Source organism: Eleutherodactylus coqui, chromosome 8 (genome assembly GCF_035609145.1).
Source record: "Eleutherodactylus coqui strain aEleCoq1 chromosome 8, aEleCoq1.hap1, whole genome shotgun sequence".
NCBI classification, from domain to species: domain Eukaryota; kingdom Metazoa; phylum Chordata; class Amphibia; order Anura; family Eleutherodactylidae; genus Eleutherodactylus; species Eleutherodactylus coqui.
In genome coordinates this window covers 167,589,148-167,611,404 of record NC_089844.1, presented here as the reverse complement: position 1 = coordinate 167,611,404, position 22,257 = coordinate 167,589,148, and the positions used below count along the sequence as shown (strand labels likewise).

At 49.5% G+C, this 22,257-nt stretch overlaps 2 protein-coding genes across 2 annotated transcripts; both read right to left on the bottom strand.

Moving 5' to 3' along the window:
• Positions 1–1,693: 1,693 nt before the first annotated feature.
• On the bottom strand, positions 1,694–16,346 carry B2M (beta-2-microglobulin). Its single transcript, XM_066576886.1, has 4 exons — positions 16,190–16,346; positions 4,660–4,935; positions 4,266–4,288; positions 1,694–2,828 (listed from the first exon to the last, which is right to left on the bottom strand). The coding sequence occupies exons 1-3, from the start codon at positions 16,263–16,265 to the stop codon at positions 4,278–4,280; spliced, it is 363 nt and encodes a 120-aa protein (XP_066432983.1). The 5' UTR covers positions 16,266–16,346; the 3' UTR covers positions 1,694–2,828; positions 4,266–4,277.
• Positions 3,093–4,274, bottom strand: LOC136578005 (uncharacterized). Its single transcript, XM_066577912.1, has 2 exons — positions 4,266–4,274; positions 3,093–3,752 (listed from the first exon to the last, which is right to left on the bottom strand). The coding sequence occupies exons 1-2, from the start codon at positions 4,272–4,274 to the stop codon at positions 3,093–3,095; spliced, it is 669 nt and encodes a 222-aa protein (XP_066434009.1).
• Positions 16,347–22,257: the final 5,911 nt, after the last annotated feature.

Here is a 22,257-nt window from a genome sequence, read left to right as displayed (position 1 = left end):
GGAGGCAGTTTAGCAGCGCTAAACCTTTCCCCCCCGCCCGACGGCAATCCAGGTTCGGCGTATATGCGACGGACCCGGGCCGGCTGAGCGGGTGCACAACTGGTAGATTTGTGCGCCTGTTCACAGGATTTTCGGTTGCGCTGTGGCCGTGACACCGCTAACCGAAAAACACTACGCTCGCGTGAAAGCCCGAAGAGCGGATTCACACAGACGTATTTGTGCGCAATACACAGAGAATAAATCCCATTTATTTCAATAGGTTTGTTGCCATTTTGCAGGCGCGGAACAAAACGCGGCACGCTCTACTTTTCTGCACATTTGCACGCCAAACGTCCCCATAGCAGTCTATGCAAACTGAATGTACTTGCATATGCGCAATTCAGAGAAAATAAAAACGACATTGGATCTCATTAGGCTGTCAGGCGCGGGCGTGTCCTGTACGCAGAAGACCTCGCCCCACGTGCGCAAAATGTACAATAAAATGCTCCGATATGTGAGCAAATCTACGTTGCGCTGAAGTGTTTGGATTTGCGCATATGCTTGTGTAAAGCCCCCCTTAGGCTAACTTCCCACGGGTGAGCGTGATAGCGGACTGTGAATCACGGACTGATATCGCACTCGCCAGCATGCGACTTTGCTGCTGATGCGAGGCGTTTTTGTAACAACACCGCCTTCCATCACTTCAGGGAAGCAGCGATCCTCAGAGGATCACGGAGCGTCTCCCATTGTTTTCAATGGGGAGACCTGGCATCGCACCGCGTGTGCCTAGCATGTGCTGTGACACTGCCGCCGGCCCATGGAGAGCAATGGTGTAAGAGCACCCCAAATATCGGACGTGTGGCGATTTTTTTTTTTTTTTCTTTCTTGTGATGCGGGAAATAAAATTTGCTCGTGTGTGTGTTTGCTGGTGTGTTTTTTTTAAATGGGGTACATATTCGTCTCGCAACGCACTAATCTCACCATTTTGTCGCCCGTGTGAAGCCATCCTTACAGTTTTATGTTCTTTGGTTTTCAGGCTACATTCAGAGGATTCCGGTCCGAACTCTAAGAAGTACTTTCCCGGGACAGAGCTGTGTTCTGCATGAAGTCTTACGTTTTTACGCAGACTACATCTCCTGCATGTTGGAATCCTCAAGAACAATTCCATAAGATGTCCTTAATTCTGTAGTGTTCCCCTCACCATTCTCCAGGCCAGTGCGGCCCCTTATAAAGAACTGCCCACCCTAAAGCCTCAATGTACGATGATCCGGAGATCGCAGTCCTGCTATGGTCACTTTGGGGCTCTGCGTTTACATCTCCTGCAATGCTGTGCAGCTGAGCTATCGGTAGGGTCTATCAGAATCAAGCTCGCCCATTGCAAGCAGCACCCAGCAGAACTGTGATTGCAGCTCTGAATGTGACTGGAATATAAGACTAGCTGTGGCTGCAGCTCTGGTGGGGACTGGAGTATTACCCTGGTTTGCTCAGTAGATGCGCCCAGCGGATCCGGTTTTGTTCAGATTACAGGCATTTCTCCAGAAGAGGCGATAAACTACAGACTATAATAATCTCCGGCTACCAGACGCGTTTCACGGCTTCCTATGGTACAGACATGTGTTGACATAAGCACAGCAGTCCATTCAATCCGCCGGTGTCCTCTGCCACACTTGTGGGTAACGACGCATTGAGGCCATAAACAAACACTGAGGCCCCCTGGTGGTTAGAATATACTTTATTGGTAATAACGTACAAAGTGTTTGGATGTAGTGAGGACAGAACGCGCTGTGACTGGCACTGCCACCGACAAGGTGGCACACACAGCTCTGCTCCCTATGGTGGATGCTCCAGGAAACCTATTTGCTCCATCCAGGTACCACCCGAACCACGATCTGTATGACGGCCGACCGAGAATGTCGCAATAATCAGTGTGGATGTCACTGTGGTATCCAATATCTGCACTGAAGCATAATGGCTGGATACGATTACACAACGTGTTTCGACATCCTCGGTAGGATCCCATCACTACATGTAATGCCAGCAGGGCGCTCTGGACAGCGCTAAACATTCAGTCCTGACTATTACCCTTAATGGGGTTGCCCAGGGTGAGAAAAACATGGCTGCTTTCTTCCAAACACAGCGCCACCCTTGTCCTTGTGGTTGTGGCTGGTACTGCAGCTCAGCTCCCGTTCACGTCAGTAGAGCTTGGAACACAACCCTACGGACAAGGGAGGCGCTTTTTTCTCCCCCTGGCAACCCCTTTAAGGTCCAGGGTGGAGGCTTGTTGGCTCTCCTGCGTTCTGCATCAGTACATACGGGAGGGGGTTCTTCATCTGATCACATGATTATATGTTGGAAATGATTCAGAAATCGTATAAAAGCAGAAGAAATCTGAGAAAGAAGAACAAACTTAACACTTCAATGCGCACACAGATGTAGCAGAGCTGGATTTGTCACTGATCATGTTATATGCAGTTTTATGAAATACCACAGATGAGTCAGAAATACCACAGGAAGTTGTGCCGAATGACAAACTCAGCTCTGCTACACTTCAGTGAGGGCTCACCGTGGGTTACATGAGGTGGCACTCACCAATCACCTGCCACAATTAATACATTCAAGTCAGGAAATACTTGTGTGGGACCCAAGCCTTACGGTAAATGATAAAAGAGAACACATCGTCAGTACAATCCTCGGAGATCCAACAAGGTCACAAGCGAAACCCAAGAGGGGCGAGAATTAACCCATTCTTAGGTCAGTCCTCCAGGAGGAATCGGCTGATTGGCAGCAGAGGAGGGGCGCAAAGGAAAGGATGCGACTGTGGAAGACTGAATGCGACTCTGGATTCCGAACTGGAATGGAAAAGATAGAAGACAAATAAATCACTGAGCAAAGAGGATAAAGGGGCTCCAAGGATAGCAGGTAGGGGGGCTACAGAGCACAGTTAATTGGGGGGCTCTGAGTACAGCAGGTAAAGAGAGGGAAAGAGGCAGGGGCTACCGAGTAAGCAGGTAGGGGGAGCTCCAAAGATAGCAGATAGGGAGATCGGGTCGGATCAGGGTGGGGGGCTGCAGGCACAGCAGGTAGAGGGATCGGGTCGGATCGGCGTGAGGAGATCAAAGTATAGCAGGTAGGAGGATCGGGATGGGGGGGCTCCAGGCACTGCAGGTAGGGAGATCGGGTCGGATCGGGGTGAGGGGCTCCAGGCACAGCAGGTAGGGAGATCGGGTCGGATCGGGGTGAGGGGGCTCCAGGCACAGCAGGTAGGGAGATCGGGTCGGATCGGGGTGAGGGGGCTCCAGGCACAGCAGGTAGGGAGATCGGGTCGGATCGGGATGGGGGGGCTCCAGGCACTGCAGGTAGGGAGATCGGGTCGGATCGGGGTGAGGGGGCTCCAGGCACAGCAGGTAGGGAGATCGGGTCGGATCGGGGTGAGGGGGCTCCAGGCACAGCAGGTAGGGAGATCGGGTCGGATCGGGGTGAGGGGGCTCCAGGCACAGCAGGTAGGGAGATCGGGTCGGATCGGGGTGAGGGGGCTCCAGGCACAGCAGGTAGGGAGATCGGGTCGGATCGGGGTGAGGGGGCTCCAGGCACAGCAGGTAGGGAGATCGGGTCGGATCGGGGTGAGGGGGCTCCAGGCACAGCAGGTAGGGAGATCGGGTCGGATCGGGGTGAGGGGGCTCCAGGCACAGCAGGTAGGGAGATCGGGTCGGATCGGGGTGAGGGGGCTCCAGGCACAGCAGGTAGGGAGATCGGGTCGGATCGGGGTGAGGGGGCTCCAGGCACAGCAGGTAGGGAGATCGGGTCGGATCGGGGTGAGGGGCTCCAGGCACAGCAGATAGGGAGATCGGATCGGGGTGAGGGGCTCCAGGCACAGCAGGTAGGGAGATCGGGTCGGATCGGGGTGAGGGCCTCCAGGCACAGCAGGTAGTGGGATCGGGTCGGGGGCCTCCAGGCACTGGGATCGAGTCGGATCAGGGTGGGGGGCTTCAGGCACAGCAGGTAGGGAGATCGGGTCGGATCGTGCTGGGGGCCTCCAGGCACAGCAGGTAGTGGGATCGGGTCGGGGGCCTCCAGGCACTGGGATCGAGTCGGATCAGGGTGGGGGGCTTCAGGCACAGCAGGTAGGGAGATCGGGTCGGATCGTGCTGGGGGCCTCCAGGCACAGCAGGTAGTGGGATCGGGTCGGGGGCCTCCAGGCACTGGGATCGAGTCGGATCAGGGTGGGGGGCTTCAGGCACAGCAGGTAGGGGGATCGGCTCTAGGCGCAGAACAGTAATGTCTCTCACCTTCAGCATAAATTAAAAGATTTCTGAAAAAAAAAAGAAGAAAGTAGACAATCATCAGTCAGCATTCTGTAATGAGCCTTCATTCTGCTTCCTACCAGGGTTATACAAAGGGACCCATTAACCCCTGTGATACCGCTAAGCCGCAGCACGTTTGTGGGCCCACACCCTGACCAGTCTGAATAATGGCGGCTTCATGGGGACATTGATCGCAAATTTGTTTTTCATGCAATGACAAGGCTGGATCTCCTAGAGCAAGAAGTGTTATCATAGGGACAGGGGAGCTGCAGGCACTGGCCATCTGCACTAACAGGCTGTCTGTGGCTGCTCTAGTGTCCAACCATGTGACCCCCCAGGTTCTGTATTCACACAGTGGATTTGATTGGCGCTGACGTACCGAGCCCGTGGAACAGCGTCTTCCCGTTGTTGTGCCTCACGGCGCAGTCATACACCGCTCCTTTCTCAGGGGTAAACTTGCAGTGCTTAGACTTGTAGTACTTCCAGTTCTGTTGGAAGGAGAGGTCTGACTCCTCGCAGTTCTGGATCTCCTCCCCGTTCTTCCTCAGAGTCATGTCGATCAGCGGCGGGTGGAAACCGGTGCAGTAGCAGATCAGCCTGTTGTTCTCTCCGTACTCCACCGGGGTCTGAGTGTAGACGTTCACCGTCGGGGAGTCTGGAGAAGGGAAAGACAATGTGGTGTGAAAGGAGGCCGCCGATACAGGGGCGACACCGCAAGACCAGAGCTGCACTCTGCTGTAACCCTGAACCCCTGATCAGCACACTGATCTGACATCCTCTATGCTGCTGTGGACTCTGCTCCTCCCACTATGTAACCATCAGTCTGTGACCCCCCCCCCCCCCCCCTATGTGATCAGCGCACTCCTCTCCTGACATCCTCTGTGCTGCTGTGGACACTGCTCCTCCCACTATGTAACCATCAGTCTGTGACCCCCCCCCCCCATGTGATCAGCGCACTCCTCTCCTGACATCCTCTGTGCTGCTGTGGACTTTGCTCCTCCCACTATGTAACCATCAGTCTGTGACCCCCCCCCCCCCCTATGTGATCAGCGCACTCCTCTCCTGACATCCTCTGTGCTGCTGTGGACACTGCTCCTCCCACTATGTAACCATCAGTCTGTGACCCCCCCCCCCCCATGTGATCAGCGCACTCCTCTCCTGACATCCTCTGTGCTGCTGTGGACTTTGCTCCTCCCGCTGTGTAACCATCAGTCTGTGACCTCCCATGTGATCAGCACACTCCCCTCCTGACATCCTCTGTGCTGCTGTGGACTCTGCTCCTCCCACTATGTAACCATCAGTCTGTGACCCCCTCCATGTGATCAGTGCACTCCTCTCCTGATATCCTCTGTGCTGCTGTGGACTGTACTGCTCCCACTATGTAACTCTCAGTCTGTGTCCTCTCATGTGATCAGCGCACTCCTCTCCTGACATCCTCTGTGCTGCTGTGGACTCTGCTCCTCCCACTATGTAACCATCAGTCTGTGACCCCCCTATGTGATCAGCGCACTCCTCTCCTGACGTCCTCTGTGCTGCTGTGGACTCTGCTCCTCCCACTATGTAACTATCAGTCTGTGACCTCCTCCATGTGATCAGCGCACTCCTCTCCTGACATCCCCTGTGCTGCTTTGGACTCTTCTCTTCACACTATGTAACCATCAGTCTGTGACCTCCCATGTGATCAGCACACTCCTCTCCTGACATCCTCTGTGCTGCTGTGGACTTTGCTCCTCCCGCTGTGTAACCATCAGTCTGTGACCTCCTCCATGTGATCAGCGCACTCCTCTCCTGACATCCCCTGTGCTGCTGTGGACTCTTCTCTTCGCACTATGTAACCATCAGTCTGTGACCTCCCATGTGATCAGCACACTCCTCTCCTGACATCCTCTGTGCTGCTGTGGACTTTGCTCCTCCCGCTGTGTAACCATCAGTCTGTGACCTCCCATGTGATCAGCACACTCCCCTCCTGACATCCTCTGTGCTGCTGTGGACTCTGGTCCTCCCACTATGTAACCATCAGTCTGTGACCTCCTCCATGTGATCAGTGCACTCCTCTCCTGATATCCTCTGTGCTGCTGTGGACTGTACTGCTCCCACTATGTAACTCTCAGTCTGTGTCCTCTCATGTGATCAGCGCACTCCTCTCCTGACATCCTCTGTGCTGCTGTGGACTCTGCTCCTCCCACTATGTAACCATCAGTCTGTGACCCCCTCCATGTGATCAGCGCACTCCTCTCCTGACATCCTCTGTGCTGCTGTGGACTCTGCTCCTCCCACTATGTAACCATCAGTCTGTGACCCCCCCCCCCCCATGTGATCAGCGCAATCCTGTCCTGACATCCTCTGTGCTGCTGTGGACTGTACTGCTCCCACTATGTAACTCTCAGTCTGTGTCCTCCCATGTGATCAGCGCACCCCTCTCCTGACATCCTCTGTGCTGCTGTGGACTGTACTGCTCCCACTATGCAACTCTCAGTCTGTGTCCTCTCATGTGATCAGCACACTCCTCTCCTGACATCCTCTGTGCTGCTGTGGACTCTGCTCCTCCCACTATGTAACCATCAGTCTGTGACCCCCCCCCCCCTATGTGATCAGCGCACTCCTCTCCTGACATCCTCTGTGCTGCTGTTGACTGTACTGCTCCCACTATGTAACTCTCAGTCTGTGTCCTCATGTGATCAGCACACTCCTCTCCTGACATCCTCTGTGCTGCTGTGGACTCTGCTCCTCCCACTATGTAACCATCAGTCTGTGACCCCCCTATGTGATCAGTGCACTCCTCTCCTGACGTCCTCTGTGCTGCTGTGGACTGTACTGCTCCCACTATGCAACTCTCAGTCTGTGTCCTCCCATGTGATCAGCACACTCCTCTCCTGACGTCCTCTGTGCTGCTGTGGACTCTGCTCTTCCCACTATGTAACTATCAGTCTGTGTCCTCCCATGTGATCAGCGCACTCCTTTCCTGACATCCTCTGTGCTGCTGTGGACTGTACTGCTCCCACTATGTAACTCTCAGTCTGTGTCCTCTCATGTGATCAGCGCACTCCTCTCCTGACATCCTCTGTGCTGCTGTGGACTCTTCTCTTCCCACTATGTAACCATCAGTCTGTGACCTCCCATGTGATCAGCACACTCCTCTCCTGACATCCTCTGTGCTGCTGTGGACTCTGCTCCTCCCACTATGTAATTCTCAGTCTGTGACACCCCGCCCCCCCCCCCCTGTGATCAGCGCACTCCTCTCCTGACATCCTCTGTGCTGCTGTGGGCTGTGCTCCTCCCACTATGTAACTCTTAGCCTGTGTCCTCCCATGTGATCAGCGCACTCCTCTCCTGACATCCTCTGTGCTGCTGTGGACTCTGCTCCCCCCACTATGTAACTCTCAGCCTGTGTCCTCCCATGTGATCAGCGCACTCCTCTCCTGACATCCTCTGTGCTGCTGTGGACTCTGCTCCTCCCACTATGTAACCATCAGTCTGTGACCCCCCTATGTGATCAGCACACTCCTCTCCTGACATCCTCTGTGCTGCTGTGGACTGTACTGCTCCCACTATGTAACTCTCAGTCTGTGTCCTCTCATGTGATCAGCACACTCCTCTCCTGACATCCTCTGTGCTGCTGTGGACTCTGCTCCTCCCACTATGTAACTCTTAGCCTGTGTCCTCCCATGTGATCAGCGCACTCCTCTCCTGACATCCTCTGTGCTGCTGGGAATTTGTTGTCTTTTTACTATGGGTTGGTCCTGCAATCCTCACACTCGCAGGAAAGCTGCAGGTTTAACCCCTTAGTGACGAAGCCTGTTTGCGCCTTAGTGACGGAGCCAAATATTGGAAATCTGACATGCGTCGTTCAACGTAGCATAACTCCATAAAGGCTTTACATATCCAAGTGATTCTGACATTGTTTTTTCGCCACATGTTGTACTTCATTTAGGTTGTAAAACGAGACCGATATCATTTGTGTATATTTATTAAAAGTACCAATATTTGAAAAAGTTTGAAAAAAATTGTCATTTTTTCACATTTTCAACCGTAATAGCTCAAATATGTCCAAACATACTGTACAGATTTTTGATAAGGTATGTATTTCCATCTGTTTACTTTATTCTGAATGCACACTTGAAAAACTTTTGTGTTTTTTTTAACCATTTAGAGGACATACAAATTTAACATTACTTTTCAGCATTTTGAGGAACACTTTGTTTTCCTGCACCAAACCAAGTTTGCAAAGGCTCATAAGTGTCAGAATAATAGATACCCCCTCAAATGACCCCATTTTAAAAACTACACCCCTTAGTGTATTCACTGAGGGGTGTCATGAGTATTTTGACCCCACAGTTTTTTTCAGGAATTAATTCAATTTAGAGGAGAAAAAATAAAATTTCATATTTTTGCAAATATGTCATTTTAAAGACATATTTTTTTCCTATAGAGCCCATGAAAATGAGGATTTACACCCCAAAATGGATACCCGTTTCTCCCGTGTTCAGAGACATACCCATTGTGGCCCTAATCTTATGTCTGGATGCACTACGGGGCCCAAAATGAAAGGAGTAGTCGGTGTCTTTCAGAACATAAATTTTGCTTGAAGGCGTTTTAGGCCCCATAGCACTTTTGTAGAGCTCTTGAGCGGCCAAAACCAAAGAGAGCCCCCACCAGTGACCCCATTTTGAAAACTAGACCCCTTAACGAATTTATCTAGGGGTGTACTGCCCATTTTGACCCCACAGTTTTTGAATAAATTCAAGCCAAGCAAAAGGAAAAAATTGTGATTTTCGTTTTTTTGTCAATTCTGTCATTTTAAAAACAGCTTTTTTTGTACAGCACACACATGAATGGAGCCTTGCACCCCAAAATGGATACCCCTGTTTCTCCCGTGTTCAGAGACATACCCATTGTGGCCCTAATCTTATGTTTGGATGCACAACAGGACCCAAATTGAAATGAGTAGTCGGTGTCTTTCAGAACATAAATTTTGCTTGAAGGCGTTTTAGGCCCCATAGCACATTTGTAGAGCTCTTGAGTGGCCAAAACCAAAGAGAACCCCCACAAATGACCCCATTTTGAAAACTAGACCCCTTAACGAATTTATCTAGGGGTGTACTGCCCATTTTGACCCCACAGTTTTTGAAAGAATTGAACCAAAGCAAAAGGAAAAAATTGTGATTTTCGTTTTTTTGTCAATTCTGTCATTTTAAAAACAGCTTTTTTTGTACAGCACACACATGAATGAAGACTTGCACCCCAAAATAGATACCCCAGTTTGTCCCGTGTTCAGAAACATACCTATTGTGACCCTAATCTTTTGTCTGGATGCACAACGGGGCCCAAAATGAAAGGAGTAATCGGTGGCTTTCAGAACAGAAATTTAGCATGAAGGTGATTTAGGCCCCATTGCCTACTTGTAGAGCCCTTGAGCGGCCAAAACGACAGAGAGCCCCCACAAATGATCCCATTTTGAAAACTAGACCCCCTAACGAATTTATCTAGGGATGTACTGTGTATTTTTACACTACAATTTTTGAATAAATCTAAGCAAAGCAGTAGGAGAAAAATTACAATTTTCATTATTTCGGCAGTTGTATCAATTTAAAAACTGTTTTTTTTTTGTACAGCACACATAGGAATGAAGACTTTCACCCCAAAATGGATACCCCCGTTTGTCCCGTGTTCAGAACCATAACCCTTGTAACCCTAATCTACTTAAAGGACACATGGCTAGGCCTATAATGGATGGAGCACCCGTTGGATTTCAGGGTACAACGGTATAAATTCCAGGCCCCATTGCCCACTTATAGAGCCATTGAGCATCCAAAACGATAAAACCCCCCCACAAATGACCCCATTTTAAAAACTAGACCCCTTAATGAATTCATCTAGGGGTGTATTGCGTATTGTGACCCCACAGTATTTGAATAAATCTAAGCAAAGCAGAAGGAAAAAATTACGATTTTCATTTTTTTGGCAATTTTGTCAATTTAAAAACTGTTTTTTTTGTACAGCGTACATAGGAATGAAGACGTTCACCCCAAAATGGATACCCCCGTTTGTCCCGTGTTCAAAAACATACCCATTGTGGCCCCAATCTACTTACTGGACACATGGCTAGGCCTATAATGGAGGGAACACCCGTTGGATTGCAGGGTACAACTGAATACATTCCAGGCCCCATTGCCCACTTGTACGGAATAAAAATTGACACCTTAAAAAAATATCCCCCCCACACACACACACACACACCCACCCCTACCACTCCGCCCTTTTCGGCGTTACCCAAATCTTAGATAAAAGTAATAATGTGAACTGTGTAATATTTCCGAAGACAGGGGTAATTACGGAGGCTGGTTGGGATGGGTACATGGGGCTATAAAACCGGGTATCCCCCCTCCTCTCATGCTTTTTGGGGGTATTTCTTGACCTCAGTAGCGGGTATGGGGTGTAAAAAGTGGCGCTCTGTGAGTCTCTGTAAGCTTAATGAGATGCGGCGGTCTCACACAGAAGGCGCTCAACAAGCTGCTCCTGGAACTGCATGAAGGCGAGCGTTCCCGGGGCTTCTTGTAAAATACGTATCACAGGTAGCGGTCTGATTAACGCCGGGCTCACACAGCCATAGGTGGAATCCGCTTGCGGAGGCCCGCAGCGGATCCCAGCTGTGAGCCCGGCTGTGACCCTGTGTACGGCCGCGTAATGTACTGCGCATAACTGCGTACTCACACAGGCGGTCATACGCAGTATATATATTTTTTTTTGTTTGTATTTTCCGCACCGTCGCTTAGCGATGACGCGGGTACCCGCAGCCCGTATACAAGGTAGTTGCGTATGGGCTGCGGGTATATCCGCGACCATGGAGCACAATGGGCTCTATGTTGCGGATATCCGCGGTAAAATAGAACCTGCTGCGTTCTCTTTTCTGCGAGTGGATTACGCAATTCCGACCCACTAATGTGAGCGGAATTGGGTAATCCAATGCGATTGATCTGCGTATTACCACGGATCAGACGCATGCGGAATCCGTCATTCCTATCCGGTCATGTGAGACCGACCTAAGGTAGATCGCTACCTTTTTTTCACGTGACCGGGGACCGCCCAACGAGGCCACCCGTCACTGCTCCAGGCTCTCGGCGACCGTTGGTCGCTGGGAGCAAGGAGATTTTAAATTTCCTGGGCTCCCCGACTCCTGCGCATGTGTCCGATGTTTTGCCGGCGGTCGCATGCGCAGAATCCGGGAACGTTCACGGAAGAAGATTGTGTCGGGGCGCAAATACGGAGGCCTCCGGCAAAAAGTTTCATCTCCTCTCACCGATCGCATCAGTGAGGGGAGATGAACCTTCACCTTTTTTTTACTTTTACGTGATCGCCATTATCCATTGGATAACGGCGAACACGTGATCAGGAACCGCTCACCGCGGCCCCCCGTGAAATCTCCAGGCTCTCGGCTAAATTTTGTAGCCAGGAGCAGGGAGATTTTAAATTACCACGGCTTTTGCGCATGCACCTGCCATATTGGCGACGGGCGCGTGCGCAGAAGCTGGGGTGAGGTCCGTGGATAAATCCGCAGGCCTTAGGTACGTCATTTCATCCTCCCTCACGGATATGATCCGTGGGGGGAGATGAAACGCAAGTTTTTTAAACTTTTTTTATTTAACTTTTTGCACTTTTTTTTTTTACTTTTTACCCCTTTTTTTTATTTTTATTTTTTAACTTTTTGCACTTTTTTTTTAACTTTACATGATCACTGTCATCCATTGGATGACAGTGATCATGTCCCTGGTGACATCCCTCTGCTCCGGGCTACACATGGCAGCCAAGAGCAGAGGGATTTTGAATTTCCCGGGGCTCGAGCCCCTCTGTGCACGCGCCCGATGTCAATCATCGGGCGCGCATGCGCAGACGGGGATTTCGGGTCCCGGGACATCGGGACATCGCAGAGGACCGGGGGTGAGTATTTTCACCTCCCCTCATGGATCCGATCCATGAGGGGAGGTGAAACCTTACTTTTTTTTTACTTTTTCAACTTTTTCGCGATCGCCGCTATCTAATCGATAGCGGCGATCGCGGGCCCGGGGACCGCTCGCAGCGGTCCCCGGTAACACCTCCTGGCTCCCGGCTACCTTCAGGAGCCGGGAGCCAGGAGATTTTAAATTTGCCGGGGGCTCCCGGGCTTCTGCGCATGCGCGTGACGTCATCGTCGGGCGCGCATGCGCAGAAGGCCGCCGGCGGGTCCGGGAGGACGAGATCTCCGTGGGACACCGCCGACAAGCCGGGTAAGTAATTTCAGCTGCCCTGGTGGAGCCGATCCAGCAGGGCAGCTGAAGAACTAACTTTTTTGACAGTTTTCTTTACTTTTTTGCGATCGGCGCTAGCCATTGGCTAGCGCCGATCGCAATGCCGGGGGGGACTGCCCGCATCCTGGGATGACAGCTCCATGCTGTCGGCTACCTGCGGGCACCGACAGCATGGAGCTGTCACGTCCTCAGGCCAGTGGGCATCAATCCAAAGAGGATGCATAAAACTACGTCCTCTAGGATTAAGGCCCACTTTCTGAGGACGTAGTTTCCCGATGGGGCAGTCGTTAAGGGGTTAAGGACAAAGCGACTGCCACTCTTTGCACTGTTCAGTGGCCGCCCCCCGGGGTGCATACAGTGTGTTTTACAACTTTCATTATATTTTTTAGGGAGGAAGTGGAAAAACCCTGGAGAAATCCCCCCCGCTGTTTTCAGGCCGGTAACCATTAAAATATCCTGATGACCTTCTGATCAGCGGCAGGACTGCGACACGGGTTTATAGAGATTAGTTTAGTTTTCACTACTTTCGTTTAATTTTAAAACAAAACACAATTTGTGAAGAAAAGCCCCAGAATCTGCATGGCTGCATAAGGCCTCATGTCCATGGGGCTGGATATATATCCTGGGATATTCTCCATGAAGAATCCCGCTGCGGGTCCCTCCATTCCTGCAGACATGAGGCCTGAAAATAAGATTTTTACTTACCTGTCCGGACGCTGCGGACCTGCCCTCCGTCGCGGCCGGATCTTCTTTCTTTGGCCCGGCGGATGTGCTCATGCGCCGTGCACCCCGCGGCAGAGCGGAAATTCAGCTGCAGGTGTGCCGCAGATCCGGATGGCTTCCATAGGCTTCAATGTAAGCCTGCGGGAGCGGTCCGTGTGGGGAACCCGCAGAAAATGGAGCATGCCGCAAGGGATTTCCCGCACGTGCGATCTGCGCAGGAAAAAGGACATCCGCAGGTATTTACTTAGATAGAATTAGCCAGTGGACATGGAGCCAAATCACGCCGCCTGAAGCTTTCCATAGCGATTCTCCGCTCGTGGCCGGCACATTGCAGCGTGCTGTGAATTGCCGCGATTCTCCGCAGTCAGCCTGTCAGATAGGCTCACCGTGGAGATCCGTCTGCGGCTCCTGCTCCCGAGTGGCGGCTCCGGCAGCGGAGATTTGCCGCAGGACTTTGCAACGCCCGTGGACAGGGGGCCTACGACCCGGAGCATTCTAATTGTTCCAGCCTCGGCACTCTGGGGGGTCTTGTGTTACACCAGGGGAGTTATTGGTGTCACTTGGAGGTACCTGTGACCTCTGGATTGGTTTTTATTAGAGATGAGCGAGCGTACTCGTTAAGGCGAATTAGTCGAGCGAGTATTGCCATTTTCAAGTACATGCCTGCGCGTCCAAAAACATTCGGGGCCGGCGGGGGGTGAGCGGTGAGTTGCGGGAATGAGCATGGGTGAGAGCGAGAGATCTCTCCTCCCCCCCTCGAGTAATCTCCCTTAACGAGGCCGCTCGCTCATCTCTAATTTTTATTGTATTTTTTGGGGGGTGAATAAAAGAAACCCCACCCGCGATAACAAAATCCCCCCGCTGTCCGGTCACAGCCAATACCGTGATGCCTGGTTTAAAAAAACTGTCTTTGGTATTTCATCTATTTGAAAAGGGTTTTTGTGGGGAAAAAATGCACATATTTGTTAAGCTGGATTTTGTCTTCTTTAAATTGCATTTTTGGATGTTATTTTTTACTCCCTTAAAGGGACTTGACAAAGCGGGGTGCCGCTGGCTGACAGAGCCCCCTCACCCCGTCATCTGCTTCCATGCTGCAGTGGCATGTAAGGGGTTAAACTGCCAGGATCTGAGGCATCTCTGCTCCCAGCTGTCAGCGCCTTATAAAGATGTATGTGCAAATTAAAGGCCCATCAGTGAGGTCAGTAAGGGGTTAATGGTGTCTAGGGCTGATATCGAGCTCGCCCCATAAATACACCCTCAGTGACTCTCAGCCCGTGACCTCCCCTCCCCCCCCCCCCCCCACATGCAGAGGGTCTCCTGAAGCTCTCTGCGCTGCTGTGACTGCAGCACAAACAAGCGCTGGTGCTACAGGCAACAGATCCTGTGGAGCGTCAGCTCCTGTGCGCCGGGGACCTGCGAGGCGTCACCCCACAACTCCCAGCAGCCAGTCCTCATGTCACAGGCACACACAACTGGACCACACAGATATTGCTCTCTGTTATCAGCCTTTAAGGCCAGGTGGAGGCTGACTGTAGGATGGTTGAATACAACCTATTGCTCTCTGTTATCAGCCACTTCAGGCTGGAAGTCACTACAGAGCGCCCCTCCCTCAGAGAAGCACAAAGAGCTGAAAGTGAAAGTAAGAGACGACATTTTAGGAGACGGTGGATTATAATGGCGTCCTGGGAGCAGATTATAGTCCTGTAATAAAGATCGGGCCGGTCGTCCTGTGACTGTTAGGCCCCGCCTCCTGCCAGGTAAACAAAGTTATCTGGGGAGACGGGGCGCAAAAAAAACACGAAAAACTACCTAACTTCAGACCAATAAAGTGTCAGCAAGGAGTCCAAGTAACTATATAATGTACCGTCATATCAGCCTTATAACTATATAACATAGCGTCATATCAGCCTTCTAAGTAGATAATATACTGTTATATCAGCCGTATAACTATATAACATAGCGTCATATCAGCCTTATAACTATACAACGTAGCGTCATACCAGCCTTATACGTAGATAACATTCTGTTATATCAGCCGTATAAGTATATAACATACCGTCATATCAGCCTTATAAGTATATAATATAGTCATATCAGCCTTATAAGTATATAATATAGTCATACCAGCCTTATAAGTATATAATATAGTCATACCAGCCTTATAAGTATAAAACATACCATCATATCAGCCTTATAATATACCATTATATCAGCCTTATAAGTATATAATATACAGTCATATCAGCCTTAAAGCTATATAGTATACCATCATATCAGCCGTATAACTATACAACAAAGCGTCATACCAGCCTTATACGTAGATAACATACCGCCATACCAGCCTTATAGCTATATAGTATACTGTCACATCAGCCTTATAAGTATATAATATAGTCATACCAGCCTTATAAGTATAAAACATACCATCATATCAGCCTTATAATATACAGTCATATCAGCCTTAAAGCTATATAGTATACCATCATATCAGCCGTATATAACATAGTCTCTTATATCAGACTCATATCTATATAATGTACTGTGTTATATCAGCCTTATAAGTATATAATATACCGTCATATCAGCCTTAAAGCTATATAGTATACCATCATATCAGCCGTATATAACATAGTCTCTTATATCAGACTCATATCTATATAATGTACTGTGTTATATCAGCCTTATAAGTATATAATATACAGTCATATCAGCCTTAAAGCTATATAGTATACCATCATATCAGCCGTATATAACATAGTCTCTTATATCAGACTCCATATCTATATAATGTACTGTGTTATATCAGCCTTATAACTATGTAACTAATGTAACAACTTCTTAGAACTTCTAAGACATTCTAACACGGCTTATACAACAAGGCAGGTCCCTGCAGACAGTACTGACCTGTAACGGCCAGGGTCTGGCTGAGGGCCACGACCAGCAGCAGGGCCCCTCCGCTCACTAGCGCTGCGCTCCTCATCTTCTCGCTTGTTCTGCGCGTCTTCTGAGGCTCCTGATGCGTGGTATATTATAAAGTCCTCCAGAGCGACCAATCACATAATTAGAATCGCGCGCGTCATCTGTTGTCGGCAGAAGGCGAGTCACACAGGTTGAAGCAGCACGCGGTGCGCATGCGCGGGTCATTTCCCGTAAGTGATCCTGATTCTTGTAACAAGTCTGTGTGTCCGCGCGGCCCAGCAGGGGCGGAGCCTCGGCCGATATATGTGCGGGCAGGCAGCGGCGGCTCCACCCACTATCTGGCTTCACGCTCGGTTACAAAGTAACAACTTGCCAACTTAGGAGCGCTGTGCGAATATCACTCGGCAATCAGCGACATAATAATTAATGCTTTCTTTTTATTTTAACCCCTTCAGGACCACAGATTTTTCTTTTTTTTTTGAACCGCCACCCCAAGTGCAATTGTACCATTTTTTTTTTTTTTGCTTTCCATCGCTGTATTGTGACGCCTGTAACTTTACTTTCTCACCATTTGGGCTGTGTGAGGGTTTGCTTTTTGTGGGGTGCGCTGTAGTTTGTATTAGGGCCAATTTGGGACACATGCATCTTTTTGATCACTTTTTCTTCAACTTTTTGGGTAGACAGGATAACAAAAACGTGCATTTCTGTTCTTTTTATTTTTTTACAGCCTTCACCCTGTGGAATAAATATGGAGATACAGCCAATCAGATGCTGGAAGCATCAAGCCAGCTGTAGTATGTCTCCACCCCTAGCTTCCGGTGGTGACATAATACAACAGTGCCTGGTGATATTTTAATAGTGTGGATTTTTTCGGACACGGCGATGCCCATTATGTGGGCTTTTTTAATTGTTTACATTTTTTATGAGAAAAAAAATAAAAGTTTTTTTTCTCAAAATAACTTTTAATATTTTTTCATTTTTTTATTCCTGGTAAAAAAAAAACTTTATTAGGGCCTCATGTCCATGGGGAAATTATATTTCGCAAATCTGCACAGTTCTCCTGCGCATGAAAAACGCAAATCCGCATCCCATAGGAAAGCATTGACCATCCGCGATTAATTAAATAGCCGCGGATGGTATTTTAATCGATTTGCGGATTTCACACGCAGGAAAAAATGCGACATGCTCCATTTTAACGTGGATCTTGCGTGTGGGAGCTCATATTTCAATTGATCTCCCTCATAAAAAAAAGACAATTGGGGCTTATTCAGACGACCGTATATTGGCTCGGTTTTCACGCTGAGCCGATATACAGTGTCCTTGTCTGCAGGGGGGGGGGGAGGATGGAAGAGCCAGGAGCAGGAACTGAGCTCCCTCCCCTTCCCCGCCCCTTGCGACTATTTGCAATGGGAGGGTGGGGACAGGGGCGGAGGTAAGTGCCGGGACTTAGCTCCGCCCCTGTCTCACCCCCTCCTATTGCAAATAGTGGCAAGAGGCGGGAGCTCAGTTCCTGATCCTGTCTCTTCCATCCTCCCCCCCCCCCCCCTCTCTGCAGACAGGGACACTGTATATCGGCTCGGCGTGAAAACCGAGACGATATACGGTCGTCTGAAATAGCCCTTATAGTGCATTCGCAGCATAAATCGGCGCGGGCCTGACTTTCCCCATGGACACGAGGCCTTAGTCAGTTTAGACTTTTACTTAGTCCCTACATGGTACTTGCGCTCATTTGTACTATATACTGCAATACTTCATTATTACAGAACACAGCAATTTTTGATGGAAACACGACAGCCCTCACAGCCTTCAGTAGCCTCTTGGCTGCCTTGCCAGATCATCCGCACCCCCAATCACGTGGGGGGTGTCCATGGGGCACGTGAGGGGTTCCCCCATCCTGCTGACTGCTCAGATACGGCTGATAGCTACCAGTATGGAGCAGACATCAGCTGCCAAGCCCGCTGCATGCACCCTTCACAACCGCGTGCCGTAAATTTACGTTACACAGTCGGGAAGGGATTCATAAAAATAGTTTTTTAACTAAATCAAATTGATGCGGAAGTTTGCTCCATTAAAATTGGAGGGGGTGAAAATCGTGTCCCAATTTAACCCTTTAATAGCCAGCAATTTTTGACTTCCCGCGAGGATGAAGGAATCCCCTGTCACAGCTGTAGCAGAGGATCGCGATCTTCTCCCATTGCTTTCAATGGTGCGAGCGCTGCTGCTGCCGGCCACATTGAGCACAAGGTGAAGCCCCTGAATGTGACAGCATCCAGGGGTTTCACATCCAAGGAATTCTCTGCTGCAGCTGTCACAGTCGCAGCAGGGGATAGTGATTCTCTCCCATTGCTTTCAATGGTGCGAGCGCTGCTGCTGCCGGCCACATTGAGCACAAGGTGAAGCCCCTGAATGTGACAGCATCCAGGGGTTTCACATCCAAGGAATTCTCTGCTGCAGCTGTCACAGTCGCAGCAGGGGATAGTGATTCTCTCCCATTGCTTTCGATGGGGCGCACTATATGTGCGAATTTTACTATCATGTGACCACACAAGTGCAAATTAAAAACGCATTTGAAGCTTCGCTCACACTTTTTTCACCTATTTGTGCGTGGAAAAAACGCTCGTCTGACTGAGCCCTAAGGGCTAATGCCCGCGGTCGTATTGCCGCAGCGGAATTCTGCAGCTATTAGGTTCTATTAAGCCTAATAGCTTTCCTGCTGCCACTGCTCACATGTGGATATCCGCTGCAGGAAAAAATCGCTGCATGTTCTATTTCACCGCGGTACTCCCGCAGCGGAAATCCGTGGCAGAATTCTGCGACACTCGTGGGCATGAGCCCTAATGCAGAAATGGGATTTTCCATGTTGGAATTTCACATGTGGATTTCCAATTGACAGGACTAAATCCACACATGGATCCATGCCGAAAAACGCACCAAAACTTTGCCGATTTTGAGGTGGAATTCACATAGAAAGGTCCATGGTGAGTTCTGTAATGTGAACATACCCTTAGACTGAATACATGGCAGTCCTGGGAGCCTTCACTAGGCTCTGGGCTTTCATGGGACCGCACTGGCATCCCGCAATCACGTTGTAGCCTTGGGGGTAATGGGGGGTCTCACAGTCAACACTGCCCTCTATATTGAAGTAGTTAAACAGTCACAGCCGCAGTCACCTCCAGTTGACATTGGGCATCAGCTGGTTCAAACAGACAGCATAAGCCAAGCACAGAGGACGCCGGTCACTGAGGCCGCTTTAACAACGGCGATAAAATTGTGCGATTTTCGTGAGATGCGAAACTGAGTGAAAAAGCAGAATTATGAAACCAATGATTTTCAGTGGTTTCCTTCACATTAGCGATGTTTTCACAAATGTGATGTTGCAAGGAAAAAAAAATCTCGCCATGCCCTATCTTCGTGCGATACGCGATGGTTTTTTATCATGAGAAAGTCCTATTGACTCTCGCAATATAATAATCACGCAGTTTTATCACGGCTGGCAGCGATGCGAGATTATTTTCAAGCAAAAGCATCGCTGACGCTCAAAGATTGCGGGAACAAAGACGTGATTTTGCAGTGATTTTCTCGCGGTAAAATCGCGATCGCCTGTGTGAAACGAGCCTAAGTCACAGCCACTTAATGCATCTGAAGCGTCTGCGTTGTCTGGACTTCTTCTTGTGTCTTCTTTAAACCTTGGTTTTGGTAAGGCATCTAAAAGTACGCACTGTGATTTTACTAATTTGCAGCATTACGGCAAAAATAAAATTGCGCATGTAAATACTCGTTGCAAATAATGGGCTATTACAACACACGAGTTCTGTCTCGAAATTGCGATTTTTCACAACTATGTAACTACGAGCCAAGCGTTTGTTTACACAGATGATTTTCCCCTTGTGGCCGATTGCGATATGGGCGGAGATTTCAGTGACTTAATTGACACTGGTGATTTTTTGCTGATACTGATGGTTTGAAGTGAACGATCACTGCATATCCTATTCTTGGTTGATTCTGTTCCTATGGGAGCAAAAAAAAAAAGTTACATCACACCAGCATGGAAGGCCGCTTTCACAGGGGCAACAGCGATATTGCTTCTGTGTTCTTGAAATATAAGCCCTACCCCAAAAATAAGCCCTGGCTGCAGTAAAAAAAAACAAAAACAGCAGGGTGAAAACTACAAACTAGGGACTGGGGGGAAGGGCAACCAGAGAGATAGGGGGGAAGACCATGTAGACAGTGATGAAGGAGATTGGGTGATCTTCGAAATCTCAAGCACCGCGGCTCAGCCAATCAATGTAGTGCTCGATGAACCAATCACAGCACTCACATTGAATGGCTGTGATTGGTTCATCGAGAGCTCCATTGATTGGCTGAGCCGCGGCACTCGAAAACCAGCGCTTCCTAGAGGAGGGATTTATGAGCCCCCTAATCAGGAAGCGGCGTCTAAAGACTGCAAACAAGTGCGGCAGAGCTTTGGGAGGAGACGTGCGGCGGAGCGGACAGCGCCTGTTAGGTGATGTATTCTGTTTTTTTTAAATGCAGCTAGGGCTTATTTTAGGGGAAACAGTAGGATTTCCTGCTGTAAAAGTTGCATCGCACTGCACGAAAACCACGTTTTCATGCAATGCGATGCAACACATAGGAAGGCTTCATAGGGAAACATGGGCTACAAAACAGCGCAAATCGCAGCAATATTCAGCATGCCACGTTTTTTTTTTCTTCTCCCAATGTAGCAGCCTACAAAACATGGCTAATGTGAGCGAACCCAATGGAAAGCACGGGCTTCACATACATGCGGTTTGTAGCGTTGTCGCATTGTGAGAAAAATCCCACGATTTTGGTGCCGCTGTGAAAGCGGCCTAAAAGTGAACAATAATTGTGGACGTTTGTGGCTATTCTTTTTTTACTCCTATGCCTTTTATCATAATGCATCACAAGGGTTAAACGTCCGGTCCAGAGCTGTGCAGGAGCGCTCACAGGCGGTGACCCAGTTTTTGGGTGCGGCGCTGCTGCTGCGGGTCAGATATCTGAAGGTTTTACTGTAATGGAAAAACGATAAGAGAGTAATAATTGCAGTAAGTAAATCGCAGCGGCTGCTATCCACAGCAAACGGTGCGTCGTACTACGACTAATGTGAGCAGACCCTAATAAGGGGGAGGGACCTCAAGAAGCAGAGGCGGGTTTGAAGCCAATGAGGAACATGAATCAGGTGTTTCCAGCAGGGGGCGCTCTTTCTTTCGGAGGTGGCTGACATGAGGGGGTTTACATACTTTTTTCCCATCAAGCATTGCCTGAAATAAGTCTCCATACACCCATTGAGACAGACTAGCCCCCGGAGTAGCGGAGCCCCTATAATCATATACCAATTATAGTACTGTTGGCCCCTCAGACATGGGGGCCCATGTGCAGCCCCATAACATAAAGGGGTAAACCTCAGGACATAGACGGGAGCACAGTCTGCAGCCTGTTATACGGAGTTCAGCCCTCCTGTTATTGGGAGGGTTTTTCATGTCCTCCTTTCACTTTCACTTATGATTTCCCTGAGTCATTCTAATGATGGCCGTCCTGGAAATCCCCTTCCACATAATACACTGCAATAACCAGCAGCGCCGCACCTTTAATTAAGCCCCACCCCCTGCACTTGCTGAAGTTCTGTATATGCAAGTCGTCTCACTGTGATTTCCTCCCACGTATATAGATACAGCAGGGTATATAGTCAGGCCTTCTATAGGAAGCGGAAGATATAAAAACAGGTGCAAACAAATCAGACCATTGAGTATAACGGGCGCCAGAGGCCCATACTGTGGCAGTTGTGATAGATGTGGCTGATGGGGTAGAGAGCAGAACTACCACAAAGGGTATATATACTGTATGCAGACCCAACCTAGTGGTGCCCCTAGTGGACATGTATAAAAATTTCTACTGGTGCCTTATTAAAGGGATTGTGTCATCAGGCTCACTGGCAGTGGTTGGAGTGGTAGTGGGGAATGCATACTGCTGTTCAAACGCTATGGGATCCCAGTAGCAGGGCCGCGCCTACCATGAGGGGCAGTGGTGGGTTG